The sequence below is a fragment of the Lontra canadensis genome, unplaced genomic scaffold (assembly GCF_010015895.1).
Source record: "Lontra canadensis isolate GAN:19392208 unplaced genomic scaffold, GSC_riverotter_1.0 scaffold79, whole genome shotgun sequence".
Classification (NCBI taxonomy): domain Eukaryota; kingdom Metazoa; phylum Chordata; class Mammalia; order Carnivora; family Mustelidae; genus Lontra; species Lontra canadensis.
This window is the reverse complement of record NW_022631073.1, coordinates 769,173-781,680: the sequence shown is the minus strand read 5'-3', so window position 1 is coordinate 781,680 and position 12,508 is coordinate 769,173. Positions and strand designations below refer to the sequence as shown.

The following is a 12,508-nucleotide window of genomic DNA, read 5'->3' as shown; positions in this document are numbered from 1 at the left end:
GATGGGGGTGGCAAGGAATAAAACGGTCTTAGTCCTCAATGACGTGGTTATGTCGGACGTTTGGAAGACCCACCCACGACAGAAACCGGGCAAACGAGCACGGTGGCGGGACACAAGGTTAATGTGCAGGAGCCAGTGGCTTTTCTAAACCAGCAACAAAGACATGGAATTCGAAATTAAAAACAGAAAACCATTCACATTAGCACACGCACAGAAGACAGACTTAGAAATAAACCTAGCAAAATATGGACAAGATTAATATGAGGAAAACCGCAGAACTCTGCCAAAATCAAAGACGATCGGAGTCAACCGAGTGCTGTCCCATGTTCATGGACAGGAAGACGCAACCTTGTCAGCGTGTGGTTCTTCCCTGCTGGGCCCACCGAGACGCTGCCGTCGCCGTCGAATTCCGGCAGGTTGCGTTGTCGACACCAACAAATCGGTTCCGAAGTTGACACGGAGAGAGAAGACCCAGCGCCGTCAGCCCCGTGCCGAAAGGGGAGAACAACGTTGTAGGGCTGACACCACCCGACTTGAGACGCCCTATACACGCTACGGTAATTAAGACAAGTGTTGTGTCGTCGAAAAGACAAAACGGTCAACGGCGCAAAGCAGAGCCCAGAAACAGGCCCCATGAGTGTGGGCGGCTGCCAGCGACGAGGGAGCGAAGGCAGTGCAGTGCCTTGAAGACGGTCTTTTGCCGATGGGGCCGGAACAACCAGACGTCCTCTGCTGAGCTGTGAGTACGGAGCCGGACCGCATGCCGCACGGCAGTTAACCGAAAGCGGACAGAGACTGATGTGTAAAGTGTGAAAGTGTAAAATGCCCGGAAGGTGGTGCAGAAACGGTGACTTGGGGTTTGGTGACGACTTTTTAAATCAGCACCGCGGTCCGCGAGGACACTGGATGAGCCGGGCTTCCTCAGATCCTGCTCTGACACAGCTAAGGGGATGGAGAGAGAAGCCACGGCCTGGGCAAGATGTGAACCAAAAATCTGCCATGAACTCTTAAAACTCAACAATAAGAAAACAATCCGATTAAAAAATGAGCCAAAAATGTCAACAGACATCTGAGTCAAGAAGACGTACAGATGGCAGAGAAAGCTGTGAAAATGGGCTCCGTATCACGCGTAAGGAGACACCACCAGGCACCCGCCGGGGCGGCCGACGGCCGGAGCGCAGACGATGCAGATGCGGAGGCCGTGCAGCCGGGACCCCCGCCCCCGCCCGTGGCCGTTTGGGACGGTGTGGCTGTCTCCTGTGGGCGACACGCGTGCCGCACGGCCCAGCAGTCCTACTGCCGGCCCGTCACGCGCAGCAGAGGACGACGTCGGTCCCCACAGCAACCTGCAGCAGGAGCTACGGTATCCTCATTCCTAATTACCGAGCACTGGAAGGAACCAGGATACGTCCTTCCTAGGCAGACGGAGAAGCGAGCCGGGGTCCGTCCGCGCGGTGCAGCCTTGCAGAGCCGGAGCTGAAAGGAGCCGGCAAGCCCCCAGAGACACGAAGAACCAGATGAGTATTTCCGAGTGAAGGGCCGCTGGGAAAGGCTCCCGACAGCATGTTGGCGACAAGGGGACGTTTAAGGGAAGGCGGGAGACGGGGAGTGAAGAGCCCCTGTTGCAGGGGTGGGGAGGGCAGGGTGAGTGGGTGCAGCCCCGGGGGAGCCCGGGAGCACAGCACGCGCTGGGAGCGCCGAGCGCCCGTGCGGACTGCAGCGAGGGGCCGCGCGGGGCACACTGGGGCGGCTGCTCTAGAAGGACGGTCTGTTTGTTCACGGAGCACGTGGCCTCCGTCCGCTCCCACTCCCCCAGTCTCGTCCTCTACGGCGATGAGGGTTTTTGTCCGAAGCAGAATTGCCTCCCCGCGACCGTCTCCTCTCCCCGTCTCGGTTGACACGGAGCGCTGTGGACTGCGTGCCTCGCCGAGGACCGTGGGCGTCAGTCCTGGGGGCGTCCACGGCCTGCAGCCTGGTGTCAGGACTCGGGCCTGGCCTCAGGAGCCGACCGCCGGAGGAAGAGCCCAGGAGAGACCAGGCTGAGCTGGGCCTTTGCTGGGGGCTCGGTGCCAGGAGGGAGCGAGAGAGGGCCCCGGGTGGGAAGGGAGGAGGGCGAGGCGGGTCAGGAGCCCACACGGCAGGCTGAGGCCACGGGAGAACCATCACACCGCGGGCGGGGCGCACGGCCCACACTCCCCAGGCGTGGATCACACCCCCGCGGAGCTCCCCTGTGCTGGGCCGTGTGGCCCCGGCCTCCTCACGTGGACGCTTATGCTGCCAGCTCCCAGGATGCCGACGGCGGTCACTGCTGTCCACGCACCACGCACGGACACGGATGGGCGGCTCCAGGAAGGGCCTCCCGCGTTGGACGTGCTTCTGCGGCGTTTCTGGTGGTGGTGGGTGTCGGGAGCCGGAGCACAGCCACGTGGTGGTCACTTTATCATTGACGCAAGCCGTGCCCACCTGCCCCCTGGCCCCAGCCTCCCGGCTAATGGGGTTTGTCCTGTGTCCCCCCACGGGCCCCCAGAGGCCATGGTGATTGGTGAGGGGACAGAATCACAGACAGCAGTCACCTCAGCGATCGTCCCGTGTTTGGTAACAAGACCAGTGAGTGTGCAGCTCTGCGTTTGGGGACGGCTCCATGTGCCTGCTCTGTCCTGAGCTCCCTCCTTCACCCAACGTCTGTCTCATCCCGTCCCACGCTGGTGCGGCTGACCGTTGGAGTCCCTGCCTGCCAGTGTTTTGCTTTGACCTGGGGTTCACTCTCCCCCCCAAACACGCAGTGGCCAGAGCTTTGTCCCCAGATGCTGCGCACGGATGTCATTCCCGCTCTCCGCTCCCACGAGTGGGTCCGTGGGGCCTGTGTGCTCTGAGAGCTGCCGGTGTGGGCTGCCAGGGGACAGGGAGCGTGACCCCACAGAAATGGACAGCACGCTTCATCCCTTGTCCCCCAGCAGCCTCTTAATGGCCGGGAGCGTCACCTGGTCCCAGATATTCCCGGCATAGGGGCAGCCATCTGGGCCCGCTGCTGCCATGCTCCCGGCGTGGCATCTTGTGGGGGCCCCTTGTGAGACTCCACTGTGGGCATGGGGTGACCCGTCGGCGGAAAGAAGGGGCCTGGCCTGGGTATGAGAGGACTAGACCATGCCCTGCCCACGGGGGTGTCGGCCCGGGCACGCAGTCCAGGGAGCACCCCACACCGTCCTGCCTCTGCCTCCGCCTCCGCCTCAAGAAAAACTCCCGGACGTGAGTGATGTCGGCTGCATGTGAGGCGGAAATCGATGTCACTAAGTAAATTCGTATGAAGGTGTGAGCGAAGGGTAATTCTGCAGCTGTCCTAAATATAGTCGCAGTTTTAACAGAGGAAGCCAATTAGCCCTTGTAAATCTGCTGCTGGAAGGTCTGAGAGGATAATGAAGTGGCGTGTCGGGCTCCGGGTCGTGGAGTGCGAATTTATGAGCCACCGGCGTCCCCGGGGCAGCGGACCCTCCCCTCCCCGGGTGCCCCCTGCACTCCCTGTGGGGCTGCACGGGTTGGGTGGGATGCGGCCATGAGGTCATTCATGTCACCCCTCTGCTCTTTTCCAGCCAAGAAGTATAAAAAAGTCACGGGCAAAGAGATCTACTCGGACACGCTGGAGAGCACGCCCATGCTGGAGAAAGAGAAGTTTCCACAGGACTACTTTCCCGAGGTGCGTCCCGGCCGCCGGCCGCCGGCCCCCGGCCCGCTCGCCCTCAGAGCACGTGCCTCTGTGAGGAAGCGTGAGCGCCGGAGGCCTTGTGGGTCCGGGGAGGGTCCCACCCCCAGCTGGCGACGTGCTCCCGCAGGCCGTCTTTCCGGGGCTTCTCGGGCCCGCGTGGGTCCGCGTGGCGGTCTTCCCGAGGGGCGAACCACCACGTTTGCACGAATCACCACGTTCTGTGACCATCATTTCCAGGCAAAGGAACCCTCCCCGTGCGAGGTGGGACAATCACCATCAGCTGGTTGTGGGGTCCGGAGAGGGAGCAGGTGCAGCTGGCCAGGGACGCCGCCGCGTGCGGGCCGCTGGGGCGCAGGGGTGTCCCCCCCCCGGGAAGGCTGGGTGAGGCCTCAGGCACCGTTACCTGCCGTGCTCATCTATTTCCATCGGGTCTGGTGCATTTTTGCGGGGGTTGTTACTTGGCGCGGCCATCACACGGCACAGGTCATCTCAGACTCAGGTGTCCTCCGTCTGGGGTCTGCTAAGCCTGTGTGATTCGTGCGCTGACCTGGAGTTGCTTCCCTGTCCATCCATCGTCTGACATCACGGGGGCGCGTGCGTCTGTGATTGAAGCATTGGGACGGTGGGCTCCCCGGCACAGCGGAGGTCGGCTCAGCGCAAGAAGGATTACCCCGCCCGGTCTGTCCGCGCGAGGCCTGCCCACCGTCTGCAGACGCCCACCCACACTTGGAGCTGACTTCCAGCAAGGCCACGGCCGTATTAACGTGTTTATGGTCCGGGGTGAAGGAATTGCGGCCGCTGCCATGAAGGATGGACACAGCTCCCTCATCGCTCGTCCCTGAGCCAAGGACGCAGTGTCGGGGGCTGGCCTCTGTCCTGGCTGTCCCAGCCCCCACGGTTCCCTCTTCTCTTGACATTGCGATGTGGCTGGAAAGCTCTGGAAGCCGTGGAGTGAATCCTGGCAGTCTTCCGTGCCCATCTCTTTGGGGCTGCTGTCCCCTTGCAGACGGCGAGGGTCACAGAGTTGGCGTCAGAGCTGAGCGGGGCCACTGAGAGTGACCACGGGCCCTAGTGGAGACGGCGCTGGAGAGAGCGGGGGCCTCTGCAGCAGGGGAGAGCAGCTCTGACTGGCTCAGGGCGGTTTAGGGGCAGGTACCCAGCGTCTTCGCTACAGGGGTGTTGCACGGTGCACAGTGGCTGAGAAGCCCCCAGGCTCCTCTCAGCTGCCTCATCCACTCTGTTCCGGCAGCCCGAGTGACTGCACTGACACTCGGGGCCGCCTGGCTCCTCCGTCCTCAGCCCAGAGCCCGGCCGGCCCAGGACGGCACTCACTTATGCCTGGTGGCTGGCTGGGGTGTACCCCCAAAGGGTAAGACACAAGGGGCCGTGCACCTGGGAGAGGCAGGACTCGGGGGTGGGGGGGGGACGCCGGTGTGATGACCCGGGGACAGGTGGGGATGCGTCTGAGGCCACCCCCAGCAGTGCCGTCTGTCGATGGCGTCCAGCCGCCTGGAGGCTGTGGACCGGCTCTTGCTGGGGCGTGAGCGGCCCTCGGTTCCCAGCCTCTACGCGGAAGAGCTGAGCAGAGCCTCTGCGAGCACAGGGGGCTCACAGGCACCCGGACGTGGCTTCTCCAGGCCGATCTCCATGCAGTGGGGGGGCGTGGCATCTGCCGCAGGGCTCACACTCACTCCCTGAGGGCAGGGCACGCGCCGATCACTCCATGTGTGACTCCTTGTATGTGGGGCTCACTTCCCAGGTCCCTCTTCCTTCCAGCACTGGGCCCCCTCGTGCTCAGAGCCCAGGTCCCTAGAGGCCCCCGAGGTCAGCTGTGAGCTGTGATGCCACCAGAGAAGAGGACTGCATGGCCGGTGCCACGTCCCTCTGGGCGCCAGAGGAAGGAGAGAGCCAGGTGGTGCCACCACAGCGTAGTCGGACGCTGCGGAGCCCCCGGCCCCCAAAGTTCTGTCTGTCCCTGCAGGACAGCAGGCCTCCTGAGGGGCTCCCTGCTCCCTGGCCCTCAGGCTGTTTTCTGGGCCTGGTGTCTGCAAACACCGGCTTCCTAGACTGTGGCACACGGGGGACCCTGTGGCCTGGCCCCGATCCCAACTCTTCCCTCTGCTGGCCCAGGCCCTGTGGGGGAGGAGGCTTGGGGCTGGCGTGCAGGTGGGTCAGATGTAGTCTCAGGCTTCAGGTGCGCTGTCCCATGTCCTGCACACCTTCCAGAGGGCAGACGCCACCAGGGGCGTCTGTGTCCGTGAGGTGCTCGTGGCTCCGTGGGGCGTGCTGACAGCCAGCGGCCGCCTCTCTCCCGTGAGGGAAGTGGGGGGGTCCCGGGTGACCATGGCCCCATGCACAGGCAAGAGAACATTTTCTGGAAGGAAAGGTGGGGTGTTAGTGGGCAGACCCCAGTCTCTCTACTGGAGAGCAGCGTGTTGCTGGGACTCCGGTGAGCCCCAGAGCAGCGGTCCCGGCCTCCTGGGGTCGCCGTCCTTCCTTGGTTTGACGGGATATCGCCGCACGAGAAGTTGCGTCTGGTGTGTGCCGACACGTGGGTGAGGCAGAAGCCAGCGTGGCTCAGTGCACAGAAGGAGAAACTTCTTTCACAAAAATACTGAGGCTTCGCGCGTCATGGCCGTCCCGCGCTTCTCTGGCGTGCAGCGATCCGTGCGTTCCCTGAGGCTGTGGCTGGGGGTGCCATGGGGATGCCGCGTGGGCGGGGCTGGAGGGCCTGAGCCTGCCCGGCGCCGGCCCTGCTCTCCAGCCTCTGAGCCAATCCTTTAGCTTTATTGGAGCACGTTTTGGGGAGAGAATTGTCTGAGCCTGATTTCTCTTCTTCTATTAGCCTCGCGTAAGGGTAGCCTAAGTGTAATTACCACGACGGCGGCAAACGCGGCTCCAAGCCATGACAGCCCGCTGCGCGCAAAACTAACAAAACTTTCTGTGCTGATTTGTGGGTGCGTTTGGCTCGGCATGAATTTCAAATTCTGCCTCCGGGAGCAGCGCTCCGGATAACGTGAGACCATTTTTAAAAAGCAGATTTGTGTAGTCGATCAGGGCCGAGGCATTTGTTCCCTCTCGCCCGTAGTGAGAAATGGGTTGTTACCATAGATCACAGGGACTGCTCCGAGCTCTTATGAAAGATGGATTAATTTCACTAATGCTCCAAAGCGGGGCTTTCACCGGCAAGGCTGCGTGCTGATAACCTCCCCACAGCCTCCCTTTTCTCCACGCTGATTTATGCCGTCCTTTAGTGGATGAACCGTCCTGCACTCACCATCCATCTGCTGGCTAAAGGAATCCTATTAACAGGGTCTGAGTGGGGACTTCATACTGCAAGGTGAGTGATGTGGCACAGCCCGCCCCCCCCGCCTGGCGTGACATGGTTTCATTCCGTGGCGACAGCCTCTCAGCAAGCAGAGTGGGCACCCGGCCCTTGCTGCCCGTGCGTGGTCGCCCGCCAGGAGTTTCGGCAGGTGCCTGGTGCCCAGAAAGTTTCTGCACGTGATTGGAATGAAACACATCAGTCTGCTTTTGAGGGAACCCCCAGCCTGTGACGGAGGCACTGGTTTCCCCGGTGCAGGTCCTCGCGGGTGCAGGACAGCCGTGTGCGTGCGTGTGTGCGTTTCCGTAGGACGTTGTGCAGGGAAGCCTTCCCAGGCAGGCACTTGTACCCTCTGATGACGGGGTGTGTTCCGGCCGCGCCCTGCCCCTGCGTGGCCCAGGCGAGCGTCCCTGGTTCAGGGCTCAGCCACAGTAGGGAAGGGATGTCCCGGCAGGGGGCTGAGGGGATCCCAGTTCTGGTTCTCCCTGCAAGGAGCCGGCAGCGTCGGGCGGGTGACCGTGTTCAGCTCTGGCTCTGCTCCGTCGGTTAGCGGTGATCGTCATAGTGACCGTCGTGGTGCTTGTCGTGACCACCTGCGGCCCTTAGGAGGAGGGGCAGGGGGCCCACCATGGGAGAGGAAGGCGGTTTCTGGAAGGGCTCCTGGTGCAGCCCAGCGACGCCCAAGGACATGAGATTGCCCGTGGAGCCCAGGCACCAACAGGTCAGAACGTGACAGGCATGGGTAGTAGCCCCACGTCTTCGTCCGGGGAAATCACTCAGAAATGCAGCCTGAACGCATTTGTGATTGCGATGATGAACTTACCTCAAAGTGAAGTCTTTTCTACAAACTCTTAGTTAAAATATTTGGGCGTATTAATGTTATACTGTCAAACTATTTTGAGATTTATTTGCAATGTAATTAAAAACCTTAAATCTAGTTAGAATTCTAAACTTAACAGCTATTACAAATCTTTATTACATTAAAAAAAGCAACACGTCTTGTGTTTTATGTGCATATTCTAATAATGTTAAACAACGTTCCCTTATCGTGGGTAATTTAAACATCTAAAAAAGATAATACACGTGGAGTCTATTGAAGGTACACACGTGGGGTACGCGTACGGAGACCTTAGTTAACAGAGAATTGACAATTGAGAATCATTAATTTTTGGTTCATTACATCAAACTCACAAATGCCTTCCAGTTTTAATGGGCAAGACCCATGGTGGTCAGGTCAGGTCCCGCTTGGGGGCTCAGCGGCACAGCTCGGCACCGGGCTGGGGCGTGGGGTCTCACGTGTCCCGGCCACGGCCACGCTGCTCGTGTGGAAGCAGGTGGGGCACCCTGTCTTCTCCTCCCACACCCACACCAGGTCCTATGGGTGCGTTGGGAGAGCAAGGACCACAGCGTCATGGAGCGTGCGTGCCAGCAGAGCATCCGTGATTGTGCGAGAGAGGAGGGAGAGCCCAGGCCAGAGCCAGGAAGGGCTGTCGGGCTCAGCCTGGTGAGCTTGGCGGGGGCTGGGGGGCATGCAGTGGACGCTTAGCCGTGGGAGACTGCAGAGCTTCGGGATTTACACCTGGAGGTCATGGTGACCTTGAAGACAGCACCCCCCCAAGCAGGGCATCACCATAGGAACCAAGCTGGGCACCTTGTGAAGCTGGTCCCAAGGGAGGAAACAGGACAGTGACTGAAGGGAATGTGGGGTCAAGCAGGGGGTTTCCGCTGCTGAATTATTCGATTAAATAAAGACACCTCGTCACTGAGGTGTCTAGAGCCTCTGATTCTGGACTCACACGGGGAGCGCTTTCCGCCAGTGTTCTGCCGCGGGTGTACGCGGTTACCACAGGGACCATGAGCTCAGGCCCCCGAGGTCACATGCGTCACCACGGCCATCCTCCTGCCCTCCCCCTCCCATCCTCCCCCTCCTGTCCTCCTTCTCCTCTCCCTTCCATCCTCCTCCTCCTCCCGTCCTCCTGCCCTCCTCCCCCCCTCTTCCACCCCCCCCCCAGCTGCTCCTGCCCACACAGCAGAGGGACAGGCCCCTGGGGTTCAGGGAGACTGCACATTTCCATCTAGCTTTCCAAAGTGTTGGCAAACTGGGGGTTCAGGGGAATCTCCTCAGTGCCTCCTGGGGCTCACAGGGCATGGGAGCTGGAGCCCCACTCTCACGGCCTGGGCTGTGAGCTGCCCTGTCCGGCGTGGCTGTTGAAATGGAATGAATCCAGACAGCACAGACCGTGTGCCGCGCTTGATGGTCCCGCTGGCCGTGGCTCCCGTGTGGGGCAGCAGGTCACAGCGCCACACCCACCTCCCTGCCGGCGTGAGCACGGTGCACAAGACGGTCACCCGCGCCGGATGAGGGCCATGTCAGCACAGGCGGTGGGCACGTGCAGGCCGTCCTCTGCTCAGCCAGGCCGCCCTCACCGAGAAGATCGCGCTGGCCGGTGGTTCCAAACCTGCCCTCCCGGGCGTGGAACGTGAGGCTCTGTGGCGAGCCTCGTGCGGGACGCTTGCCCTCCGGTGCTGAGCAGAAGCCTTCAGTGGAAGGATGGACATTGCTTTTCCTGACTGAGAAGCATCTTGGGTGCCCCCCCCCCCGCCGCCGGCTTGTGACTTGTGTCCGTCCCCTTCCTCTTTTCAGCTGGCTTATTTGTGCAACCTGTTTGTTTTTCAGTGCAAGTGGTCCAGAAAAGGCTTCATTCGGACACGGTGGTGTGTCGCAGACTGGTACGTTTGTCGTGGTGACTGTTGCCTCCTTCAGAACCTTCGGGATGCTTTCCCCGGCTTTGTGTGCTGCACCCGTGGTGTGGCTGCACGTCCCGTCACAGGCTGCCCGCCGCTCTCCTGCCGGCATTGCTTCCGGATACTCTGTGTGACACAGTGCCATTGCCTGGTCCCCGAGTCCGGGGTCCCGGTGCAGGCCCAACACAGGCCTTAGAGCTTCCTCCCGTGGGCACCAGTGTCCAGGTGCCGCCCGGGCAGCCCTCTACAGGCCACGGTCAGCGGCCATGGGCACAGAGCACAGGGCAGGCAGACCTCCCAAGCCGACCTTCGGGCCTGGCCTGCCCGTGGCTGCTCTCTGTCCGCAGCGGCCGCATGTCTCCTGCCCCAGTAGAATCTTCGGAAACCCCATACCTGGTCTCCTCATGTGAGCCCCCTGGGACCATGGGTCTTAAGGTCCTAGAGCCACGTGTGTCCCATAAGCAGCTGTTGGAGGCCTTCCGTCAGCTGAGGGCACGTCCAGACGGGTGGGGGCACTGAGTGCCTGCCAGGTGTCCATCCCAGGCAGGCCCTCAGCCACCCCTGTGGTTGGCACAGTGCCCTCCCTGGGGCCCTTGGGCAGCTCTTCCTGGGGCAGGGGGCAGGGAGGGGGGACGAGGAGCTGTAGACTGTGATGGTCCAGCAAGTGCCCTTTGCCCTCGCTCACGCCCCATTGGCCGCTGCGACACAGTGTGGGCACCGGCAGGGCGTCCTGGGGTCCCCGTGTGAGCGAGAGGATTTGCCTCCCCCAGCCGCCCACCGCCCCGGGAAATGGCTGTGAGCTTGGCACATGCGTCTCACGGGGTCCTCGACCTTGCAGTCCGGGCACTGTGACGACCGTGGTGTACGTGTGGGCACGCTGACCTCCTTGTGAGACCACACGTCTCCCGTGATGCCCGGGGGTCTCCATGCAGTGGGAGGGCTGACGGCCAGAATCTGGCCTCACTGCGCGTGTCCCTGCCACGGGGACTCCCTGCCTCAGGGACGCCCTGCCGCGGGGTATCCCTACCACAGGGACCGCCTGCTGCGGGGTCTCCCTGGGGCCTTCTTGCCGCTGTGGGCCCGGGGGCTTCTCACCTAGAAGGAACCTTGTCCTGTCCCTCCTCCGGGGTCACAGCCTCATGGGGAGTGGTCTACAGCTCCGTGAGGCACTGGCCACACCGCCCGCTGCCCGCGCCTGGGGTCTAGGCCCCGGTCTCTGCTGCCTCCTCCTCTTCCCTCCTCCCTCCTTCTTTTTCTCCCCCTCACATCCCCTCGTTTCTCCTCCTCCTGCTCCCGTCTTTCTTCCCTCCTCCCTCCCTCCTGCTTCCCTCTGCCCTCCTGTTCTCATCCTTCCTGCTCCCTCCTGGTGGAGGAGAGTTGAAATAGCCCCTTCCCTGTTGGCCGGACATATTTAAAGACTGTGAGGTCACGTGTGCCCTGCTCTGACTAGGCAGGGGATGTGCTCTGGGGGGCATGAAGCGGCCGAGGAGGACAGGGCTGGGTGCAGGGGGTGCTGCCTGCTGTGACCCTTGGGCCTGGGCCCCACGACGCCCTGGGGAGCTGGGCCACATCGGGTGCCCCGTGGCACCAGCCCTCTGTCACCATGTGTCCTTCTGTCCCTGCAGTGCCTTTGACTTGGTCAACATCCATCTTTTTCATGATGCTTCCAATCTGGTTGCCTGGGAGACGAGCCCCTCAGTGTACTCGGGGATCCGGCACAAGGCCCTGGGCTACGTGCTCGACAGGTAGGTGCCGCACCGCCCCTCCCGCCCCACCTCCTCTGAGGATGGCAGCTCGCGCCCTCTCAAGGCCCTTGCTGCCCACGTTGGTTGTTTCCTGTTGGCTGAAATATGAAACCTACGGATGTTGCCCCAAATCCCAGCCCCAGTCCCAAGGCCTGTGCAGGCTTGGCCAGACAGACCTGAAGGTGGGGGGCCTGCCTCCCGGAGAGCGAGGCAAGCGTACAGAGACGTCCACTGGAGCACCCACGCTTTGGCCGAGGGCGCGGGGACACTGCTGCACGTTCTACCGACCGCAGGCGGGCCTTTCCATGGCGCCGCTGGGCTCGGTCCCGGGTTTGCGGGCCTGGAGGCCTCGCGGCCCACCTGCCCTGGCTCCGACGGGCCTGTCTTCATTCTGTCCATTCCTTGAGCTCCCGCTGGGCTGGACCCTACGTGGCCGGCCTGCTGCCCACACGTGCCCATGCTGTGTGTCTGTGGTCTCACTGTGACCGTGCTGGCGGTCAGGACTGGTGAGCACCTGGGAAGGGAGAACAGCCCCTTGCTCCATGAACCAGCAGTGGGGGTCATTTGGTCGTGGGCCTGCGTCACTCTTGGCTTGCTGAGGCTCAGCCTCGCAGCCCGGGTCCTTGGGGCCCAGGTCCATGGGGCCCGAGTCCGTGGGGCCGTCTGGTTCTGCCTAGTCCTCAGGTCAGCCCTTCCCCTGCCAGCTTCCATGCCCCAAGGGGTGTCAGCGACCCACTTGGCCTTGGGAGAGCTGTCCCCGTTTCTGCTCAGGCAATCTCAGATTTCCCTGGGGGCCCTGCCCCACCCCACCTCTGCTCCATCCCAGGGCGCGGAGCTGGGCGTCCGCGGACACGTGCCAAGAACTTAGACTCTGACCGCTGAGCCCTCCCACCTGCACCCAGCACCGCCCTGGCCCCGGCCTGCGTGGAGCCTCGTCCGCCCACCCCCCACACACGCATGGCCCTCCTGGGTTGCTCGCGGGACTCAGCAGGG

At 62.3% G+C, this 12,508-nt stretch overlaps 1 protein-coding gene across 2 annotated transcripts in view; it reads left to right on the top strand.

Annotated features, from left to right (window-relative positions):
* The window catches only part of INPP5A (inositol polyphosphate-5-phosphatase A), a 166,431-nt gene that overhangs the window by 109,853 nt on the left and 44,070 nt on the right, over window positions 1-12,508 (top strand). For both annotated transcript variants that reach the window (XM_032882052.1, XM_032882053.1), the window contains exons 6-8: window positions 3,588-3,691; window positions 9,703-9,755; window positions 11,396-11,515. In XM_032882052.1, the coding sequence (XP_032737943.1) occupies window positions 3,588-3,691; window positions 9,703-9,755; window positions 11,396-11,515 (277 nt within the window). The remainder of the gene's footprint in view (window positions 1-3,587; window positions 3,692-9,702; window positions 9,756-11,395; window positions 11,516-12,508) is intronic.